At 40.6% G+C, this 24,302-nt stretch overlaps 1 protein-coding gene across 4 annotated transcripts in view; it reads right to left on the reverse strand.

Annotated features, from left to right (window-relative positions):
* Positions 1 to 24,302, reverse strand: part of Syt1 (synaptotagmin 1) — a 517,902-nt gene that overhangs the window by 89,325 nt on the left and 404,275 nt on the right. For all 4 annotated transcript variants that reach the window (XM_052753299.1, XM_052753300.1, XM_052753297.1 and 1 more), the window contains one exon: positions 5,007 to 5,124. In XM_052753299.1, coding sequence (XP_052609259.1) covers positions 5,007 to 5,124 — 118 coding nt within the window. The remainder of the gene's footprint in view (positions 1 to 5,006; positions 5,125 to 24,302) is intronic.

Genomic DNA, 24,302 nt, shown 5'->3' on the forward strand with positions numbered 1-24,302 from the left:
GTGAAGGGGTTGTTTGACCCCAAATAGGTCTTGACTCATAGTTTGAGAACCAGTGCTTTAACCATACCTTGCTCAGCCATTGTTGCTTCTCAACCCTCTCAGTATCCACTCCATCCCTCTTTTAGCCTCCTCTCTTGCTCCTTAATGTCCATCAGTCGCATGGGAGCAGATGCTCACAGTACCTGTGCTTTACTCGGGTTTTCCTAATCACCTTTCCTCCATGCTTGATATGCTTTGCTTTTGTTTATTTATATTTTTCTTTTATCTTTTTTTTTTTTTTTTGAGACAGGGTTTCCCTGTGTAGCTTTGTGCCTTTCCTGGAACTCACTCGGTAGCCCAGGCTGGCTTCGAACTCACAGAGATCCACCTGGCTCTGCCTCCAGTGCTGGGATTAAAGGCGTGCGCCACCACCGCCCGGCCTATTTATATTTTTCAAATGTGAGGTGAATTTAAGCCTCATCCAGGGAGCAGGACTGCACCCTTTCTGTCCTTTTTTAATATGGCCAGGGTTTTCTAGTAATAAAATGACAGAAGGAAATCTCTAAGGATGGTGTGCCCTCTGCGGGGAATCAGGACTAGAAGAGTTTTATGCGGCAACAATCTGTTTAATGTGGAGCCAGGCGGCGAGGATAATTTGGCAGAAGTCACAGATGAGAAGAGAGAATCAACTTGTGATTCCGAGAAGACAAAGGCGAGAGAGAGCTAATTGTGTGGGAATATTCCCAGGGATTTCTACTTCCCCACATCCCCCAGTTTCCATGAATGCTCTAATTTCCAAAAACTGTTTCAGGCTCCATGTCTAGCCTGACCTATTCTGAGGACTTTCATGTTTCAGTTCCAGATAGTGGAGACACCCTGGAACCATACACTCCATCTTGAAGATGGGAATGTAGAAAAGATGAAGGGTATGTTAAAAATATTCCACAGTAGGAGTCAGGAGCTCCCAGCTTGTCTACTGCCTTGTCTCTCTCAGAACTTCTTTTTTTTTTGTAATATTTATGAACAAAAACATAAAAAGGGGAGATTCATTCTTTTTTTTTTTTGGAATTTATTTTTGAGAGCGGGTTTCTCTGTAGAGTCTTGGCTAACTGGGAGCTTGCTTTGCAGACCAGGGTGGACTTGAACTCAGACTTCCTCCTGCCTCTGCTTCCCAAGTGCTGAGATTAAAGACGTTGTGCCACCATGGCTGGCTGCATGGAGTTTATTTTTATTATTTTAAATTAAGTATCTGTGTATGTGCCTGTGTACACAGGGAGATTAAGTCTTCTGGGATGAATAAGTTGACAGGTTAGCCATCCCAAGTGGTCAGTTCTAAACACATACACGTAATCCCAAATGGACTCAGTAGGTTGTATTTATATCTACATATGTATGTGCACACACACACACACACACACACACACACACATATATATGTTACACATATAGGTGTAACAGTAATAATTAAAGAAGACAAGGTTGGGAATTTGCGTGGGGAAAAGGGAAGAGTTGGGGGTGGGAGTGGAGTACAATAATATAAATACAGTTCTTATGTAAAAAGTTCTCAAAAATAAATGTGAAAAAATGAGTCTACTGCAGAATTATGAATAGTCCAACCCTACTTGTCATTGTGAGGATGAAGGACGGGCACTTTGATCCCTGACTATGTGACTGTGTGATGTAGGCAATGCTGTCCATTTGAATGAACACAGTAAGAAAGACGCTGCTTGATCTGGCCAGAGACCAGTAAGAAAAACATTTTTAAAATGTCCATTTTCCATTTTCTTCCATGTTTTATTGATCGGTTCCTTACTTTGTCGGAATTCACTCTGAGCCTGTATAAAATCTGGCCTCCTGGTTATCCTGAACTGATCTGGCATGTCTAGCAAATAGCTAAGTCTTTCGCCCAATCAAATTAAGCAGTTGGTTAAATAACCCATCGGTTTCACCTTTCGTAGCCTTGATGTGGTTACTAATTGAAATATCCACTGTGATATTTGGTGAGCACTTAACTTTGGCTCTCAGTTATTTCCCATCATAACTTATTTCTCGTGAATGGGGTCTTCTTAGCACTTTCACTTTATAAACAATGCAACCGAGGCTTAGAAGAAAGAAAGAACCCGTCCAATGTCAATATGTGTGGTTCTGTGATGGAGTGCTTACACAGAGTTGGAGCTCTAGGACCTCAAAACAATGTCGATGGTTAGTAGTGACACAGTGTGGTTTCAGCTCTGGCAGAAGAGCCAGCCGTAGTTCCAGTTAACAAGCCATTGTTGGCAAATGGTGTTTGGCATTTGAATCCCTTGGAGAGACCTTATATAATTGTGGTCTCTTTGTGCATAGGTCAGCTTACTCTGACACAACCCATTCAAGTACTTAAAGTTTCCTTAATGGTAAGTAGGTTAAGCAAATTTGAAATGAAAGACTTGTTTTTCAGGCCACGGCTCCTTTGTAAATAATTCATTATTCATGGAGCAGCTACGCTCCGTGCCCACCCGTCAGTGAGAACGTTGTGGGAGACATAAATACCGAACAGTCTAGTGAGAAAAAAGTGTGGTGTTGGAGGACTGGAAACAAAATCCTAGTGGCAATTTAAAAAGACGAAGATTTGTTCTGTTGCGATGGATTAGAAAAAGCATTCCCACCATGCTAAACCTTCTCCCTCCCTCACATCTGTCCTATTGCTGCCTGGGCTGTCACTTCCTCATTTAACAACAACAACAACAAAACCTTCCCAACATGGCTTATCCAACTTCTTTGCCTCACTTCCACCTAATGTTCACGATATCTCAGGGCACTGCATGCTTTATTAATTTACTGGCTTTTTTTTTTGTCTGTGTCTCTACATTCAAATGAACACTGCAGGCAAGCAGGGTCTTTGGACTGCTTCAGCCATGATTACCAACCCAGGGCTCGGCATGCAGCCTGACTCAAAGTCGAGTCACAGTGGCATTAGATGAGTAACGGGAAGGAATGAGAATTCAGCGGGGCCTGAAGACTGAGGAGGATTTAGCCAGACATTGTTGGAAGAAAGAAAATTCCAGATGAAGGAGCTTGTCTAGGAATGGAAGCAGCATGTCCCATAGCTTGTTACGAGATGAGTGTGTGGGTCCATTGGCTAAAATGAGATGCAGAACGGCACAGCCTGAAAGTGTCTACATTAGGTGATTAGAGTAATTATGATTTAATTCTACAGGCAGCAGGAAGCCCTTAAAATTAGGGTTTGGTAATGATGATAATCATTCCAGGTAATTCAAATATGGGGGTGGATGTAGGTTCTGTGGGTCCTGAAAATGTTCTGCTTTTCTTTGGAAAACAGACTACAAACGGATGGGTACTGAATTAGATCTGACCTCCGGCTGTGCCTCCTTTATGCTAAGTTAGTGTGACAGGACCTGGGAGTTGTCCTTGGTGCTCTTCTTTGCTTGGGCTGCTAGCAGCGAGCTTGTGTGTATGCCCCGAGACTGTGACCACTCAGATCTATCCTGCCAGACCAGGTTCCCTTAAGCAGATCCTGAAGATGAGACGGGATGCTTGGCAAGAGGTCAGGACAGAAGGAGACAGCAGTCTTGAAGGTTGGCTAACGTAGCCAGTGCGGTGCTGGGAAGTGATTTCTAAGTCCCAGAAAGAAGTCAGGAGGAGGTAGCTTGACCAGCTTTGTGGCAAAGCTATCGTGGAGCTGGACAGCGGCTAATACAGGATTAATTAGTGGGGGAGGCTAAGACAGCATTTAAGAGAGGTGGCGGGCAAGAAGTCACATGGACATTTGGAGGGGGGCAGATATGAGTGCTGCAGACACCCTCCTAGTGGGTCATGGTTACTTAGCCATCTTAAGTCTCCTCAGGATACTCATTCGTGACCTGGGAGTAAACTATAGTTGTAAAATGTTTAATACTTTTCTGTGTGTATGTTTTACCAATAAGCATAACAAATAGTCCACGTTTTTAGGGGGGAAATAGGCTACTGCTTTAAAATTTCCCAGTAATACTATTAACAATGAAAGCAGGACATTAAGTAGCAAGACATGAGAGAACAGAGCTTCTTCAAGTTCCCTCACTCACAGAAAGAAATAAATGTAGATAGCAAGAGAATTTGGCTGTTAAGTCACTGGGTTAATAAGTAGAACTCAGCTTCAACAATCTTTAGCTGTTTTATTTCCTAGTATAAACTCACTGTGCTGCATTAGTGTGATGTTTAAGTTAAAAAAAAACAAAGCCCAAATCCCTGAATAAGGATCCTGTGTGCAGCTCCCCAGCCAGAAACAATGACAGCTGTCATCCACTTGTGTTGGGTGACCTTGTGTCATGTCGGGAAAATCCCTCGCACCTTAATGATTTACTGGAACATTAAAATTATAATTGATTTAACCACACGGAGGAGGAAAAAAAGTGACGCACAGCCCTGGAAGTGACAGTCCTTGAGCTGACTTTGCTTTGTGGAAGAGTTCCCATCACTCACTATTTTGTGTCCTGCGTGGGTTACATGGAACTTTCTGGCCTGGAGTCTCCCCTCCCCCACCCCAGTCTTAAGCTGTAGAATGAAATGAATGACACGAACTGTTCCTGGGTTTCTTCTCAGGCAAAGACATCTGGATAGATTTGAAATGCTGTCTTCGTATAAAAGTATTATAAAAATTATGTCAGGTTGGCAAACACCTAATTAGTAAGTTTCAGGTAAAATACAAATTTTAATACCAAGGGTGAATTTAAAAAATCCTCAAAACTGTAATTTGTCACAGGCATTGCATTTCAACTAAGAAGCCAAAATTTTAGCTTTCAATGACATAGAAATGACAACTGATACTTTGGCTATGGAGAAAGAAAATAGATTTCATCTTCTCTGCCAATTCCAATAAACCGAGAGTGGCTTCCTGGGGCCCTGCGTTGGCTGAATTCGGAGACTGCTTCCAGCTCCGTAGGACAGAGAACTGCGATCAATTAAGGATGGGGAGGCGCAGCATGTGTGCTATGCATTCAGTATCCACGGTGAAACAGCGTTTGCAACAATCAATAGTACTGTGGACTCACCAGATAGGCCACCCACATCCATCTTCTTCAAGTTCTTCGCTTCCAGAATGACAACAGTCAGTTTGCCGGCAGTAGGGACGTAGCGGAGGGAGAAGCAGATGTCCCCCAGTTTCTCTTGCTATGAAAAGCAACAAAGAGGTATTAGTGAGTTTTCCAGTGAAATGGAAACGTTTGTTCTTAGACATTGTCATTTCCCCATGAGGACAGTTAGGACAATTAGAGTCTCAAGACTTCTAAGTCCACAGGCATTTTTATAGCAGTGGTTCCATGTGATACCAGTCTTTTCTTTTTCAAGATTACCTATTTCAGCTTTTGAAAAAAAAAAAAAAAGGCCATTTGTACTTTAACATCCAACAGAATATGTCTATAATTCAATGGGTCTGGAAACAAGACCAAGATGAGCTTCTTTGAGACTGCACTCAATAGCATTGTGAAACTCTTAGAAAAATCCCCTTGCTTTATTAAAGAGCTTTGTATGGTTTACTCATTTTTTTTTATTAGAATCAACCCATTTTGGTTTTTGTCTTTTCCTCTTTCAAATAAGATTTTATCTAAAAGCCTATGTTTAAGGTTTTGTGAAGAAAGATGTCTTTGTTCAGCTCAATTCCATTTATTGCTGAAAAAACGCTGAAACTCTCATAACACAAATGCACTAAAGTATGTGTTTTTGTGCACTTAGTTTTATTCGTTTCAAATGAAGTCTTTGTCTTTAAATGTGTAAAAATCTAACAGCAGGCTGGGAAACTAACACATCATGCAACAATGCACATCCTCATAGCTTCTCATTTCAGTGCTATGTGATGTCCAAAGAACATCCACCAGTTCTGTAATCAGGTGATTCCAAAGAACTTATCCAGAGTAGAAAATGATGATGGTACATAAAATGTTTCTTTCCTAGAAAGGCTTCATATTTATTCTCTTCTCTTAAGTGGAATATTGGGAGTTTTTAGGATTACTTACTATTTTCTACTTGTAGTTAACAACCATGCTGGCCAAAGTGAATATAATTTGTATTTGTGTGAGTATGTGTGTGCATGCACATGTGTGTGGTGCAAGCACACTCTAGGGATGAGAGGAAGGAGAGACTGAAAAGAATGTAAGATATTGTTGTACCCATCTCCTGAGACAAGAGGCTGCCTACTGCTATCCGACCCGGGGAATTAGCTGTATGGTACATCAGAGTCCATTCCTTAGTGTTCCTCTCCCCAAGTCTAAATTTTGACTCTAAAGAGGGAAGTAGTTGTGTTGGACTTCAGAGGGTAGACTTGTAACATAGGGAGGGGATATAGAGACTGATAGCCTAAGTCTTTCCATGTTGGCCTCTTAGTGGGACTCTATTTGGCCTTATCTGTTGCTAGACATTGGTGTTAAATAAGCCAGTCTCCAGTGTGGAAATACCTTCCTTGATGTAATGTAACAGTGTAAGGGATGTAATTTCTTTTCTGCAGGGGTTCTCATTGTAGTCATCTTTCAAAGAAAAAAGAGTGGGTTTTATTTGTAGATGAGTACTGAGGGAGGGAGAGAGGAAGGAGCGCACCAGCCCCTCTCTCCACGCTGAAGTAGTGCTCTACTGAAAATGACAACCACACGTGCTTGTGGAGCAATCCTCTCACTTGTAGAATCCCTTTGTGTCACATGCCTCTAGGTTGATGAGAACACACTGTTTTCAGATTACTGTACAGACGCTTTAATTCTCCCACTTGTCTGGGCCTTTCCCGACGGCAAGGTCCTTGCATGGATACCACTTTAGCTCACCTTTGCAAAAACATACACAAGAACATTTTGGAAATCTCTCTGCTTTGGATCACAGGTATAACTCCCTGTGGCTAGCAGAGTTACTTATACCAGTCACTCCATATGCTTAACCACCCTGACAGTTAATTGACATATCGGGGGAGTTAGTAGAATATATTATTGTTCATAGTCTCTGAAAATACAGAGTTGAAATTAGTATCAGGGAATTGATACAAAGTATAGACATATTCCTCTAAACTTTGTGAGTGAAGAGAAATGTACATTGACAAAGTTACTATTTGAAAAGGTCATTAGGAGGAGGGCTCTATGTGCATTCATGTTATTTATGTTATTCATGACCATCAGAGCTGGTAAGCCCACCGTACTTCAAATTAGACTGCTCTTATGATGTCACCAAGCGTGCCAGAGATGACTACTATCCTAGATGATATATCCCTACATGGCTCATTATTGGACTCCATGAGCAACTTAGGGTGCTAAGATAAGTTCAGTTCCATATTTCTGTTTTACCCCACAGATACCCTTTTTTCTTTCAATACTTATTGTTCTTCCATCCCATAATTTCAAGATTGCAGGTAACTTAAAAAACAAACAAACTTCATGTTTCTACTTAAAAATGCTTTGACACAAAGATTCATGTATCACAGGGTGGCTTCAAAACGACTGTGTCTGAGGATGGCCTTGGACTTCTGACCCCCTGCTCATCTGTCTGTCAAGTACTGAAGGTTACAGGCATGCACCACCACACAGCGCTCCCAGCTGTTTGAAGGGAAGAAATGTCATATCATTTTTCTTGCAGGGTCATTTCATTCTTCAATCATAAGACACACAGGGAATTTAAAAAATTCTATGTAATATTTAGCTTCAAAAGAGAGCGCACAATTTTGGATAAAGGAGAAATATGGGAGATTAACTGCAACTTTAAGCCTATGGGATGGATGAAAAATGGGGGTGTAAAAGAACAAAGAACGAATTTTGGTATTTTAAGATCCAGAGAAGGAAAAGGGCTTATTTTAACACTCTTTACAGATCTGCATTTCATTAATTTAGAGGCTTTAACATGGGAAATTTTTTCATTTGCTCATAAAATTATAACCAGTATGCCAAATTAAATATTATTTTTACATGAATGAACTGAAATGACTTTCTAAAGTTTTAATTACTTCTAAATTAACAGCTATTTTAAAGCTAGTCATGGCCCCCTCCCGCAACTTGTGGAATTTCTGATGTCAAGCTGAAGGAAACTCCTGCCTGGTGGTATATTTTCTGAGTGTCAGCACTTACTGGGTGTCGGTATTTGAATATGTGTTCTGTTACTCACATGTGAGACAAAGTTGTTACCTACATTTACATGGTAATCCAGTGTGTTAGCTCCTGACCTTAGATTTAGGGGCTCAGACACTCATGAACTGTTGAAATCCAATATATCCTTCCCTTAATGAATCTATTCCTTCACTTCTGTGGTCAGGAAAACCACTCCGCTGCCCTACAATGTTATTCTAGCTTATGAAGGTTTTACTCTAGCTCTTCATCCACATAGGGCACTGGAAGGACCCGAGAGCTTTATTTGGACAGTTTTAGATCAAACTCTTAGTTTGATATGTCAAGTTGTAAGAAGGATACCCAGAGAACTACATATATAATCATTTGATTGTAAACATTTGCCACACCAGTGTTCTAGTGTTACCACTTCCCTGCACAAACTCATGTATTAAAGACTTGGTCTCACACTGGTGGATCCAAATGAGGTGTCTGGTCTAATCAATAGTTTTTTTTTTTTTATCTATAGTCATTGTTGGCATTATTGAGAAATGGAGGAGATTAGGAAGCGGGGCCTGGTTGGAGGAAGTGGGTCACTAAGAGTATCCACCTTCTCTCTGAACTCTTCCTGGTTCGCCCTTCTTTTTGATGTCCATGAGGAAGGAAGCCTTCTCCACTTTCTGCTCCTGCTATCCATCATGCTATCTCATTCACATAGACCTACACACTATGGACCGAAAACAAGGAAACTGTGGATCTTTCCTACCTTGACTTTCTCGGGTATTTTGTCACAGCAATGAAAAGTAACTAGCACAGAAGTCTCCATCTTAGATTCTTATGCCACATTAACAATTAGCATTTTCTCAAGAGCCTGTGAAGCAGCTGCTGCTATGTCCATTTTCTAAGTAGATATGTGAGAGCGAGAGGTCACAGGAAGGCAGGTGGTTTCAATAAGAAACTGAAGCAAGCTCATTTAACAGTATATGTGAAATGACAGTAACTAATAATCTAACGGATAATTCACCTTGTATCCCACTCTCATTCAAAATTGTATCTCCAAACTGATGTTCAATGTATGCCTTCTTAACTGTTCCTTCCAAGACCTTTTTCTAGAGGCTAACTTCTTTTTCAATTTTATTTTTATTTTATGTGCATTGGTGTTTTGCCTACATGTATATCTATGTGAGGGTGCCGGGTTCCCTGGAACTGGATTTACAGACAGTTGTGAGCTGCCATGTGGTTGCTGGGAACTGAACCCAGGTCCCCTGGAAGAGCAACCAGTGCTCTTAACCTCTGAGCCATCTCTCCAGCCCCTAAAGGCTAACTTCTATTTCTCTGTTACCCTCCTCCTTTAACTCATAAGCCTTGACCTATCCTTTTCTGTAACGTGTATCAGACTGAGTTGTTTTCATTATTTATAACAGACATTGTAACCTGCCTTAACTACCTGCCATCGATGCTTACTTCCAAAATGACCTGCAGCATGGCATTTGCCACTGTCACCACCACGTCTACCACCGTGCCTTCAGCGCCACCAACATCACCTCTGCTTTCTTGCCCATACTTCATTCGAACCATTACTCAGCCCTCACTGTGTTGGAAATGAAGCCCTAACCACTTCTGACATACTCTGGAAAACCTAATGAAATAATTCCTCAGTTTCAGTGTCTACAAATCCTCAAACAACTTGTCTGTCAATGGCTGAGCTAACATTTGGAAAGTTTAATCCTTTCTTTTTTTATGGCCTGCCAGGTGGTGTCCAGCAGTTGAGTTTTCCCTCTTCACATACACGAGTTCAGCTACCTGTAGACTCTAGAAGATCAGGAGTTGGAATTTCTACTACCGTTCTTGCTCTATGAACACAATGGAGAGCTTCTAACTAATTAAGGGCTGCATGTATTGAAACGAGAAATTCACCAGTATACCACTTTATAAAGAGCACCGATGCTGGTGTTCTATCAACTCTGTCTCCAGTTTAACCAACGGGTCAACTGACAGGTTCACTTGGAGTCTCTCCTTTGTGCCTAGCACTCGGACCCGCCATGCTAACCATGCCTTGAAGCTAGAAACCTAATCCTTCCGAAGGTACTGTTCTTCCACCGATGTTTTCAAGCCCCTGCTGAGTAGCAGCTGACAGATGAATGCTTTTGCTGGTGTGATTATCTCATGAAGGGGCCTCATTACTATTAGGAATTTCAGCTTTATGTATAATTTATTTTAGTGAATTGCCTTGATCACTAGGTAGAAACTGCCAGTTAGTGTTAGAAAGTTCCGACTGTGAGATTCAGAGAAATTAACCTGCTCTTTTAAACTATGAGGCTGACAATCAGGAGGTACTTTTGTTCGGAGCAGCTTGATAATTCCATTATTTTTTTTAAAACAGCCCCTGAATAGAGAAGACACAAATTAATGATTCTATGGACAACTTCAGAAATCCCTTCCTTTTTGAAAAGCATTATAGGTATTAAAACAAAGGTCATCTCCAATGGACAAAAAGGTTTGATTGCGAACGAAAAATGTTCTTGGTTTCTACAGCACTAGCCATCATTTTTTTTTAATGTAAGAAAAAAGTTCACTTTGATGGCCTTTGCAAATGGGCTAAGTTCACATATTTTTCAGGAATAATTTGCCTTTGAATGAGTTTATAAAAGGTACCTAAAATGACACGGTGCCATGCCATTTTAAAAGGACATAGTCTATTTATGTTAATTGCAAAATGATTTTTTCTGTGTGTTAAATTGGCAACAGATACTCTGATGAGTAGATTTTCTTTGCCCCAAGGTCAGGAGTCTATTTAGAAGTGAGAAACAAATGGAGGTCTAATTGTTCAAAATAGAAATTCAGATTATTTGCATATTTTTCCATCTGTAAAAGAATTAAAATGTTCACTTTTTTTTTTTTTTTGAGATAGGGTCTCTATGTAGATCAAGTTGGCCTTGAACTCACACAGAGATTCATGTGCTTCCGCCTCTCTAGTGCTGGGATTAAAGGCATGGGCCACCATGCCTGGAGTAAAATGTTCTCCTAAGAAGGCTATTGGGATGGGATAAATGGACTGTATTAGGTAAAAGGTAATATATTCTTTGGGTGATAGGATTTTTCAAGTTCCTGATGTTCCCACAACTATGCTCATACCCCTGAAGATTCTGCCAAATCGGTATTTACAACTAATGGACCAGATGGTCACAGTGTGAATGCTGTTATGAAATGTACCCAGGCTAGAAAGACCAAATCTGTCCTAGTGAACAAATATATGCTACACTGCTTAGGTGAGTGGGGCAGTTTATGCCCTTGAATGTTTTTTTAATGAAGATATTGTATAAAAATTATTTTATATGATTTCACTGATTCACCTTTATAGAAAATACTCACTGAATTCTACTATATAATTCTAAACTGTAGTGTAGTCCCTGTGGCTACCCAATATAGTGTGTTGATACTACAGACAGAGCAGAAATGCTGTGGAAAGGGAACCTTGAAACATTCTAGAATGTAATGACAGAGGTAAGGAGAAAAAGACATTTTAATTGTTGATAACCCCCTGCCTCCTCACATAATCATCATCATCAATTTCTCAAAGTGATCTCAAATGCACAGTGCTTTGCCAAACAAAGATGCTTGCTGTACACACGTTGGGTTTTTTTTTGTTTTGTTTTGTTTTGTTTTTCGAGACAGGGTTTCTCTGTGTAGCTTTGGAGCCTGTCCTGGATCTCGCTCTGTAGACCAGGCTGGCTCTGCCTCCCGAGTGCTGGGATTAAAGGTGTGTGCCACCACCGCCCGGCTGTGCTACAAGTAGTTTTAAGACTATTTTTCCCCCTTATAACCAGAGCTAGCATGTATGGGGGGAGGGGACAGTAATATGTAAGTGTCCAGGAGGAGCCTTTACCTATGCTGAGATGAAGGTTTAGAAGGAAGAGAGTCCAGATGGACCTCATGCAGATGTTTTAGGCATAGGGATACGAAAAAAGCCCTTGAACCATTTATCAACTTAAAATGTATTATCCTTTGTACAGTGTGAAACTCATGAAGTTTAATGAGCGAGCAATAGACCCAAGCTTTGTGATATATTAGATTTTCCAAAATTTCCTCATATCTGTATGTTTTGAGTAAGAGATATAGGCAGTCCTATTAGAAACAATTAAGAGCTGAAAAGTGGATATTTGGTACAAATTAAAGCAGGGATTGCAAAAATGGAAAGTCAATGTGTCTACTAAAAGTAAGTAACAGCACAGTTGAGCAAAGGGCCGTGGCACCAGCAGTGGCCAGCTGTGGGCATCAGCTCACCATGCACTTACTTAATGGGAATGTATTGGTCCCTGGGGCCCATTGGTCAGTAAAGTTTACAAAATCAATTAACAAAACAGTGGACTATTCTTGGCTGGGGCATGTACTTTGGGAAAATAGAAAGCATTTTGGGGATAAGGAGTATCATTCAAAACAGTAGGGAGAAAGGAAAATGATAACTAACCAAAACATACTTTGTTCCAAAAGGACATAATGATAGCTCATACCTTGCATGCTAATTTAAAACATTAAACATTAAAGCAACACCCAGGTAGATCAGGGGTGCTTTCACTGAGAAGGCATTGAAGGAACCCTCAACCATCTGGCCTCACTTTCCTGGTCTCTGACAGGATCTGCGGAGTCATCTAGCTGGGGGAAGGTGTGTTCCCATGATTGGATTGTTTGTCCTTACCTGCTAGTAATTACAGCTAGTAATTACAGTGGTGGTCCTCTCTACTGTATGGTGAGCTAACAGATACACATTTTAAGCTACTAAGTTGGTGGGAACTTTGTCAGATAGTAACATAAACCAAAATGGCATCCAGTTCATTTTTCCTCTTAAAGCACTGGTTCTCAACCTTCTTACTGCTGCTCCCCTTTAATGCAGCTCCTCATGTTGTGGTGATCCCCAATGGTAAAATGATTTCATTGTTACTTCATAATTGTAATTTTGCAACTGTTATGAATTGTAATGCAAATATTTGATATGCAGGATATCTGGTATGTGATCCTGATGGGGTTGGGACCCACAGGTTGAGAACCACTGTTAAAGACTACCTCTTCTCTCTCATCTGTAATTGTCTCCATTGTGGAGGTCATAGGTGACCCAATGGTGAATGGGAGGAAAATAATAGACTTGTCTTCATATTAATTTTTATCTCATATTTTCATTGAAATGTTTTAAATCACATAATATGTTGGTACAGCATAATCTGCCTATCATTTGTATTTAAATACATATATACTGGGCATATGTGCACATATCTTACTATCAGAAGACAAAATACACTTTGCAATGTCTTTCTCAACATTAAAATGTGCCATAGGAGATGCATCAGTCATTGAGAAACAGCACAGATTCTGAAGGTAGACAACTCAGGTTCAATGTGCAGGTCTGCTGCTTAAGAGCTGCTAAGCCTTGGGCAAATCACTTACCCCTTTGTGCCTCAATTATATGTTAGATTTATTAGTTAGTGTGTATAAAGAAGTTAGAAGCGCATAAATAGGTGTGCTTGGTATTACTAACACATCTCATTTTAACCACATTTCTCTAGCCAGTACATTTCCCTTCCTTTACAGCCCACTATATTAAAGGAATTAAAAGGAGGCTGTCCCTCTTTATTCATGTTCTATTGATTTTCCTGCATCTTTTATTAAAATGCCCATTGATAAGCTTTCAAATGCCACCCACGAAACTGAACCATAAATATTCTCCACGTTTTATTACCCATGGACCCTTGTCTGGATTTGCTGATTTTTTTCCTTTTATTGGAGTCTGAAATGAAATGCCTGCTTGTTTTTTCTGCCTCCTTGTCCACTTCTTCGTCATCCTTCACAGAACTTGGTTCAAGCCCTTCTTTTTTTCCTAATTTTTTAGGAGGATTATTATTAATAGGCATTTCTGAGATTTATGATACAGAGGTGATTTCCACATTTATATCTGAAGCCTCCATCTTTCTCTGGCCCCAGACTCATCTATCCGACTGTCTACTTGCCACTGAAGAGAATACACAGCTTAGACTCAAACGTAAATCTATATTTATGATCAGATATGATCAATTCACCAGTGATCACTAAGCTTGGTTCATTCTCTTTCACCAAATGGTACCAGTGAGACAACTGGGCATTCGCATTGACTGTTAACTTCTTCTGAAGTCTCATTTTTGATTTGTTAAAGCTCCATCCTTATCCCTTTCACTACTTATTTCACCATCCCTCAATTATTGCCTTTAAATATATTTCTGGAATAGAGTTGGCAGGGTCACCGTTTACATTTACTTAAAACCCTTAAGTAAGTCTCCCCTCCCCCTTGAAATGAAGACTCAAGTTCTGCCCATGTTACAGTACTCCTTAAGTTCTAGTTCCTGTTTCTGCCTCATTCTCATCCTACACTACTCATACAGCATGGGCAGAGGCTTGCTCACCTCCTTAAATACACCCGTCGCCTGTGTTCTCTCAGCCTTCACATGAACTGATGCCTTGGCTGGCACATTCTACCCTCTTGCCATTCTTTTTTTTTTTTTTTTTTTTTCCGGTTGGAGAAATTTTGCTCATCTTTCAGACCTCATTTCAAAATTCACTTATTTACCTAGCCCCTTCTCACCCAATCAGGCCATTCTTGAATGCTTTTGAAATATAATTAGCTTCGAATCACATACCAATTTGTGTAATCATTAGTTTAGATCCCACTGTCATGGATATGGACATCCATAGGATATCCTTTTATCTACATGCCTAGGACCTGGTACTGTGTACTCAGTTCTGGAACAGATGGCGAGCTGTTCATCGAAAGTCAATCTCTTCTTCTTGGACACTTACAAGTATAGCATCACAGTCAGATGTCATCTTGGGATTTGGGTTCTGACTACTGGAGTGTGAATGGAGCGACGTGCATTGCTTATGGAACCAGTCCCCTGGACTTGCTACCCATGATCCTCTTGTGTGTGACAATGGCCTCTGGGTGGCCTTGGAAGCTACATGCTGATGGCAGAAGATGCCTAAGCCAGGATTCCTGTGGAGCTAATAGAGCTGGACCTCCCAACTTAGAATGTTTATATCCTAGTAAACAAGAAAAAACATTGTATCTTTTGCTAAACAGTGCTTAAATGTCTTTTTGTGAATTGTGACTGTTGCCTATTCTGGATAAAAATTTTATTTTCAGACAGGGTCTTATGTAACCTCAATTCTCCTCAAACTCACTATGTGGCTAATATCCCGATACAATGCAAGTAACTGAATGAATTTTAACATTGTTTTCAGAAGTGTGATTAGTGATCCATTTATCATCTATGGGCTGTAGAAAATGAGGAAAGTATGACCTTAATCCGTTATGAATCCAGTTTTCTAAATGCTTATTGTATTCTCAGCATACTTGTCACTATGCTAAGTGTTAGAAACAAATGTTGATTCAAAGTTGACCTCGACTTTAAGAAACCTATCTTTGCTGGAGTGTGGAAGCATACAGCTGAAGATCCAACTGAGCTCTATGTGCCCACGTAGAAACATGTATTAGGAAGGGCAACGATAGAGAAAATAGGGGCATTTACTGTGTATAATCAATAGATGAGTGGAGAGGCAGGGAGCAGAGCAGAGGGTGGCAAGCCATAGAACCGCAGATGATTTCTTGTACCACCGGATATTAGGCTATAGTAAGATTGGATTAAGCCAGTCTTGTGTGATAGTGTAGAGCAGGGTAGCTAGAGATAATGATAATACCTATTTTTCAAAAGCTTGAAGAAAAGATTTTGAATGCTTTCACCAGAAAGGAATGATAAATATTTTGGGAGACAGACATCTTTAACCTTATTTAAATATGATGCTGTGTATATATGTACTGAAATATCATAGTATACTATAAATATGTTAAACTTATATTTTCAGACATAGTAAACATCTATTTAATAATCTATGCACAGAATGAAATATTATTTAGCTTTAAAAAAGAGGAAAATCTCCTTGTTGGGACAAAGATAAGCTTGGAGGACATAATATCAATTATGTCCAGCATGGGATGAAAATGTATGATCTCACTAAAAGAGTCAAACTCAGAGGACTATGGGGACCTGGATGGCAGATCCAGAGTAAAGAGAGGTTGGCCAAAGGTCACAATGTCTTATACATGGATCCTTTTGGAGATCTCTTCTCCAGCATGGTGATTCAGTTAACCATAATATGTCCTTAAAACTTGCTAAGAGTAGATCCAAACAGTTCCTAGCACAAAAAGTGATAAAAATGTGAGCTGTTGAGTTTGTTAATCAGCTTCATTTAGTCATGATGTTCACATGTCTCAAAATTTCCTGTTGGGTACTGCATACCATATATATTTATCTAATTTTTCTCAATTATAACTCAATAAAGCCAAGAATGAGCTAAATTTTAAAAAGTTAAAAGAAAAAAGGTCCATGTTGTAGTGTGCTGGGATTCCTAAAATTTAATTTTCCATCCTTTTAGCTAAAAGTCTAGATCTCTACAAGACATTTAAAACAATACAAAACACTGTTTTGCCCCCTAGTGGGTAACATTGGCATCTGGCATGGAAGTGAACTTAGTTGACTGTTCTCTGAATCATCGACTTATCAGACAGGTATGACCCCTTGCTTGGAGTGCTGTTTTTTGCTACTAACAGGCTGGGTAGAAATTCATGTAACCGAGTTAGGAAGCTAATGCACCGCCTGCATGAGTTGCCCCAACACCAACCTTACCAAGTTGCTCTGCTCTTTAGCGTTCTCTGTCAGTCAACTGACTTTCTGAATGAGACTCAACGTTCAATACTCCATTTTCTTTTCTCAGTCACACTTTACTGCTAAGGGATGGAAAGGAGCCTCTCTCAAATAGGGACCTGAATTACTGAAACTAAGGTTATAGTTTATTAGAATGTAATATTCATTAGAATATTACATCTATTATACATCTAATATAACACTACCAAGTAGTGTTGCGATAGGAGAACACATCTTTGTAAATAACAATGCGGATTATCAAAATAGCCATAAAGGAGGCATTTTAAGTAAACATGCCAGAAAGTGGCCCATTGGTCTAGGAACACTCTTGAAAAGCAATTCTTGATAACCCTTGAAAAAGGTTTTGCAGGGCTGGCTCTTCCAGAGGTCCCGGGTTCAATTCCCAGGTTCAATTCCCAGCAACCACATGGTGGCTCATGTCTGTCTATATTGAGATCTGGTGCCCTCTTCTGGCATGCAAGCAGAACACTGTATACATAATAAATAAATAAATCTTGGGGAAAAAAAAAGGTATTGCATGTCACTGTGACCCCAAGAAGGTCATCTCCAGTTCAAAGGCATGCATCTGAATGACTGATGGGTAGGCTGCCTGTCAGAGTAACACAAAGCTTTACTAACCGTGCTAACCAGTAGCATGGCTTTGTCTGCAAGTTCTGTTATTTCACAGCCGCTGCATCAAGGGCTCATCCTCATGAGCTCAGGGGCTGTTACTGGGGAAGGGAATCTCCATGGAAGAAAACCACAGAAGCTAAGGAGCTGTTATCAAAAGGACACTTCCTGCTTTTCAATTCCGGGATGAGGGTGCCCAAGAGGAAATGGCAGGAGGAGTGGCGATGACCATGTGATCCTGAGATGCCACTGACTCACAGAACCCCTGCCATCCTTGTCAGGGAGCAATGATGAATAAGGAGAGCGAGTGTTCAGCGCACACATTGAGTAAGTGGTTGTCTCACCATCAAAACAGATACTCCTTGCTTTGTCGTGAGATTGGTGGAAGGCTCACCTGTGAGCCACAGAGATCATAAAGCCACAGAGCAGGAAAACAAGAGTAAGATAAAAGGGCATGGCATAACCAAATCAAGCCACACTGAAGCTGGTATGGGGAGAGAAGCCATGGCAGGGCAGGTTTAGGGAGCTGGGAAGAGGGATGGGACTTTTTCTTTTTGATCTTCTCGTGGGCTCCAGCCATAGCACGTGGGAACCCTGTAATTATAAAGGTAGAAGAATGATGGAGATGAGGCAGGAGAGACAACTAGATAAAGGACTAAAAAACAGGAGTCTGAGAAAGAGTTAAGGAAAAAGTGCTGGGCTTTTCTGTTTAATCTTCCATCAAAAATCAGCCAGAAGGAAGAGGAGATAAGGGAAATCAGCAACTTGGGCATCAGGAGGGAAGCCACGGGAAGACATTCAAGAGTTCTCTGGGAGGAATCACTTGATGGCTCAGAGCTGCTGCCCACTTAGGGACTGCATGGTGGGATTCTAATGGTTAGTTCACCTGGGCGGAACACAGAGTCATCTGCAGCTGTTTGCATCCACGGACATGGAGTTCAATAGGCACCTCAGAGGAAGGAAAGGTATTCTGTAGACTGTGTGGGACTTTAGAGATTTCTCCATGCCCACTAAAGCTGAAAGACTCTGCTCTACGGAATGGGGAAGGGATGTGGGACGTAGGGCAATTGCATTGGAAATGACAAACAGCGACGATATCGTGAGACTTACCCAGAGCAGCAAAAGTATGAAACAGAAACTATGGAGATGCACATGGATACTATATTGTTCCCTTGTCTGGAGTAGAAAGAGGCCCCGGCTATTATTGAGACAGCCAAACATGGACATGTACAACCACAGATCACACGAGCAGAAAGGATCTGGAGAAGATCTTAGATGCAAGCAAGGTATCATGAGGTGCTGAACAAGACAGGAAGATATGTAGCCCTAAAAAGGGGTGCTTTGGGGTAGAGGGTATTATGGAGGAAAATATGAACACTGCTAGTTGTTATTTAGGTTTCTTTCCAAATCATTACTGGAGGTGCAGCAGGTATAAACTGAGAGCCAAAGCTAAAATAAAACTGCCTGAAGAAGATGGTTCGTGTAGAGGAAATAACATCACCTAGGAATGAAGAGGCTTGTGTCTGAAGTCGACAGAGGAAGAAAAGAGAACTGGGAACACAGAGGAGCCAAGGCAAGGCATTCAGAAGTACAAAGGAAGCAAAGGGGAGAGGGAGAGGCCTAAATAACAGGCTTTCTGTGGTGAAACCCAAGTTCCAGCAAAAAGAAAGAAAGGAGACTTGGAGACAAGAGAGAGTGAAATCACGGAGTGAAAAGGAATAGCTTTCAAAAGACCTGGAGGTACAAATCACACAGGTGCAGAGAAAGTTCTGCCCGCAGTGGCACTATGTAACGGAAAAGACAGCGTGCCAAAGACGGCCAGCAAAATGAAACTGTACAACAAAGAACTTTTAATAGCATGAGGCAGGAGGCTAAGGCCTCTGAAGGGAGTGGCTTGTGGCTTTCTTTAAAGAAATACTTATCATTTATTTGTTTTAAATATGTACAGGTGTTTTGTCTGCATGTATGTCTGTCCACCATGTCCATGCAATGCCCTCTCAGTAGGCCGGAAGAGGGCAGCAGATTGACTGGAACTGGAGTTACAGACAGTTGTGAGCCGCAAGATGGGCGCTGGGAATCCAGCCTGGGTCCTCAGCAAGAACAAAAAAGTGCTCTTAACCGCTAAGCCATCTCGCCAGCCCAGCTTGTGGCTTCCTGATGCAAAGCCCATTTTTCTGCCACAGCCTTGCCTCATCTACCTGGGAGCTGTATAGTGTCATTACGAAAATAATAGTCAGACAGTAGGCAACAGAAACACAATCATTCCCATGCTCCGTCTATTCAGTTCAGGTTTCAGGTACAGATGGGAGTATGTGGGACAATAATTGTAGGCATAGAGATAGGGAATCTGGATGCATGCTTTCATCTTAGTGATTTAACTGACACAGAAGGAACCTTAGCTACATCTAAGTGAGAGGTAATTGGTTAAAGGCGAGAGGTGACCGAGCACCGTATCTAACCACAGCTCTTAGTGGTCTTCTCATCTGTATGGTATTTTCAGTTTTTGACTTTTATCTTTAATGTGGTGATCTCCTCTTCCCATTCACTCCTGCTTAAAGGTTATGCATCTCATTAGCGCACCTCCCATGTGGCCTCAAATGTACAGCTTGTTGTAGCAGACTTACAAAGAGAGTCATGATCATCTCTAAGTACATTCGGAACTCAAGATTTCTCAAATTGTTCATTTGGCAGAAACGATTTTGTTTCCATCTGGTTTGCCTAGGGGAAAGTTCACTGGTGTTTATTGGTAAGAAAATCAGAACATCATTAGGAAAATTTCAATGGATCCTTTCATGAACGTGTGATGTCAGTAAATCACAAAAGCAAAAACAGAGTTGATAACCAAATAAGAATGGTATAAATCTGAATGGCAGCCATTGTCCTCATAGGTATGTTGTTTGCTTCATTTTGCACATGTTCAGACTGACAGCTGGAGGGACCCTGCTGGGATGGTAGGGAGCTCTAGTTATGTAAAGCACAGCACAGATTTTTATGAGGAATGACTACCAGAAGACATTTTTAAAACAGCATATGTTATGTAATTGCAACTTATTTTAAGCCACGGCAGCTTTCCTCTTTCTTTGTAATGGCATTCTGTTGTCAACTTTTAGCATCACATTTTAATGAAGGAAAGTTAGGAAGTTTCTAGACTATGCAAATGAGAAAATGGACTCATACATTTCTGGTCAGTTTCATCAGATGGGTATCATTAGCTTCTCATGATTTTATTCTTATGTATGACTCATTCTCTGATTTGATTATGCAACATCCCACTGAATGGAGAGCAATGGTATCTTTTACACTTGTTAAATCCCATCATACTCGATGCATGTGAACTAACACTGCACCTTGATGGTGTTTGCAGACATTTATTGAAATGTAGGTCATAAAAGCATTAACTGTTATACATCAGCATGCTGCACAAGAATAAAATTAAAAGCTTGAAGTAATCCTTATTTCCATTGCTTGAATATGCAAATTAAAATTTGGCAACTAAAGAGACTGAAAAGAATATATAGTTTTTGAGTTACTGCATAATTTCAAATGGTCTCAGAAAAAATCTTTCAACTAATAGAAAGAATATAAGAAATTCAAGGTAGAATATCCTGAATTCAAAGCTGGAGGAGACCATGTGTGCAGTTGTGTTATCTGAGAAAAGGCTTTAGGCAGCTGGAGTCCTTGAATATTTGATAACGTGGTTAACAGAGATGAATCACAGATACAGAGGAACATTTTTTTTTTGAGATGCTAAGGGCTAAAAGAATGTTGTAGGTTTAAGTTTATGGGAGAAATTACCAAAAAAAGTAAAGAAAATGTATGATAGTGAAAACAAGAATTTCTACCCATATCCAGAGTAAATTAATGGTAGAGAAAGGAGCCAAAGGTTTTGCTTATAGGCAAGGGTGGAACAAAAAGGGAAGCTTCCTGAAAAATTGTTTAAGCATATAATGAAACAGGGACTGCTGAAATGGTCCAGTGGGCAAAGGCACCTGCTACGTAAGTTTGACAAGACATGAGTTCGAGCCCCATGTAAAGTTGGAAGGAGAGAATGGACACCTAATGTTGGTCTCTGGTCTACACAGGCAATTGTTGTTCCCATTCTTGTCTCCATACCCCCTCCCTCGTTTTAAGAGTTAACAAAATGAAACTGTATGGAAGTAAACTGGGGCAGCTGCTGCAGAGCTCACCGGGGAAACAGTTTCCTTGGCCGATAGATAAATCAAGGAAGGAAGACAGACTGGCGATGAAGTCTATACTCTTCTAAAAGAGAGTTGGGCTCACACAAATCACAGTCAGTACCATGCTTACGGTGGCAGTCAGCCTGCTGATAGAATCTGGCTTATCACTTGCTAGGTGTGTGCTCTGAGAAGATTCTTAGCCTTGTCATCCTTACTAGTGAAATGAGAATGCTAACAGTCACACCGAAGCGACATGTGAAATCACACAACAGAACCTGGCACACAGTAAGCGCTCAGGAAATGTTGGCCACTGGTAGTAACAAGCGACCCCCTTAAGGAACAATTTCTTTATTACCATCATAGGCATCATGATCTTTGTGAATGGACAGATCAAGGCTTTGTCTTAGGAAATAACTTGACTAAGATAATACAGCTATTAAACTCAGGGCACAGGTCTACACAGCACCAAAGTCCATGCTTTTTCTTCTCTTGGTAGTAAACATTTCTGAATGTTTAGTTTCCTTTTATTCCGGATCATATCTAATAATATCTAGCACTCACTATAAGGCAGAAAGACTTCTGTTAGCACAAAGTGCTGAACTGAAAAAAAAAAAAATCCCATGCCAGGACCTCCCTGGTGTAACTGTTCACAGTCAGATTCTGCATCTTGAATATTATACATCAGCTGTTAAGCAATTTGTAATTTCTTTCATCTCTTCCTAAGTGAACAGGATGCAGCAGCTAAAATTCCTAAATGACCATCTCAAGGTCTTCCATGGACATCTGTAGATGTAGTGTTTCTCAGAGGAGCTGATGAGCATGTCCAAACAGCAGTTCCCAATTTTCCTTTCCACTCCCGAGGTTGCCACAGCTAAATTGATTGACTAAAAGGAGATGTATTACACTGCCGTGAATCGGAAGGAATGGTAAAAATCTATTCCTCTCTCCTCACGGTGATTTAATAAGGTCAAATAAGGTAAAACAGGCAAGGAAAGTTTTCTGCAACAGAAAAGAAAAACGAGACAGAGGTATTCAAATGGTAAATGAGAAACTCAGAAACCTGGTTTGCCCCTTACATACTGAGTGACCTTGAGAGGTTTTCTATTCTTTCACTCAGTTTACTACGATATAAGATGGTGATAGCAGCTGTTGATTTCAACTGGTTGTTGTAAGGATGGAATGAGAAAAGATATAGAAAGAACTTAGAGCAATTCCTATATATATATATGTGTGTGTGTGTATATATATATATATATATATGTAAAATATAATATAATATAAAAGAACATGTGAACTAATTCTTTATTATTATTTTGAGTACAACACCATCTCTAGCCATATGCAGCTGACACAAAGTTAAAAAATAATGGTCATCATTTTACATTCTCCACTCCGTCCTTGGTACATCTCCTTGAACAAAGAAGATGCATTTTCACTGATTTAATTAGTGAGCGGATACTGTTTTCATGTGTTCATAGACTTAGCAACCTGAGTCACTTTTTTTTTTTTTTTGGTTTTTTAAGAAAGCGTTTCTCTGTGTAGGTTTGTGCCTTTCCTGGAACTCACTCTGTAGTCCAGGCTGGCCTCGAACTTACAGAGATCCACCTGCCTCTGCCTCCCGAGTGCTGGGATTAAAGGCGTGCGCCACCACCGCCCGGCTGAGTCACCTTTCTTGCTAGGTTGTTCTTGGACTTAAGGGAGAACATGAGTAGCCAAGGAGCGGTGCTTGACCCGTACCTACATGGACATGTGTGTCTCACCTTGCATGAACCCTCTCAAAGATTTTCCTTCTCCTACAAGGATGATCCGGGGCCCTCACAAGGTGGGTCTTCCAGAGTTGTAGCCCATTAAATCCTACATCTTGATAAATCACAGTGTGCATTTGAACCCCATGGGCACTCTCAGCAGCCCCGAGTTTGGATCAATAGAAACCTGGCTACAGCAGGTTATTACATGTGGCTGCTCAATGGGATGGGTGGAAATGAAAAATCACAAAATCCCTAGGGAAACGTGAAAACATACCTCTATTGCCTACAATGCAAGGGGGGGGGGCAGTCAGGCTTCTTTTTCAAAGAGGAATTTGGCCTTTGGCTTTATTTCTGAGCAATTTTAGGAAGGTCATTTGACTGGGAATGTGGTATCAGAATCAAACACTTGAAACACCATCAAGTGACTGGAGTTGTAAGTACTATTTAGAAGACTACTAGCAAGTACTTAACATAAGGCACTGAATTAAGCTGGGAAAAGGGAATATTAATGTGATCCTAAAAAGAAATGAACTGTTTTACTCAACAACCAAGACAGAACTTATGTTTCCTTTAACATTTGTATGTCTTTCTACAATTTCATTTATTGCTTTATATGCACATTTGCCTACCAACCAAATTAAGATTGAAATCACTTTCAATAGTTATCTATTCCCAACCCTTCTATATGCTCACTAAGAAAATTCCATAACCTAGCTTTTTTAAAAAATGGTATTTTTATCTTCATGTCTATATAGTTTCACAGACCCTGCAACAACCTAACTTGTTCGTGGAGGTCCAGCCTCTAACACATCCTTACCACCAAAGAGTTAGTCTTTAAATACATAACTGATGTGGCCACCGGCTCCTTCCTCACTATGAGGATAACACACCACCTCCCGTCACGAGGACCCTGTCTTATTTCTCTGGTTTACCCTTGCCTCTCATTTCTCTCCTGTGTTCTAATTAGATCTGTGCATCTTTCCAGCCTCTAGATGTTCCGAG

The sequence above is a fragment of the Peromyscus californicus genome, unplaced genomic scaffold (assembly GCF_007827085.1).
Source record: "Peromyscus californicus insignis strain IS unplaced genomic scaffold, ASM782708v3 Scaffold_24__1_contigs__length_46423439, whole genome shotgun sequence".
Taxonomy (NCBI): Eukaryota; Metazoa; Chordata; class Mammalia; order Rodentia; family Cricetidae; genus Peromyscus; species Peromyscus californicus.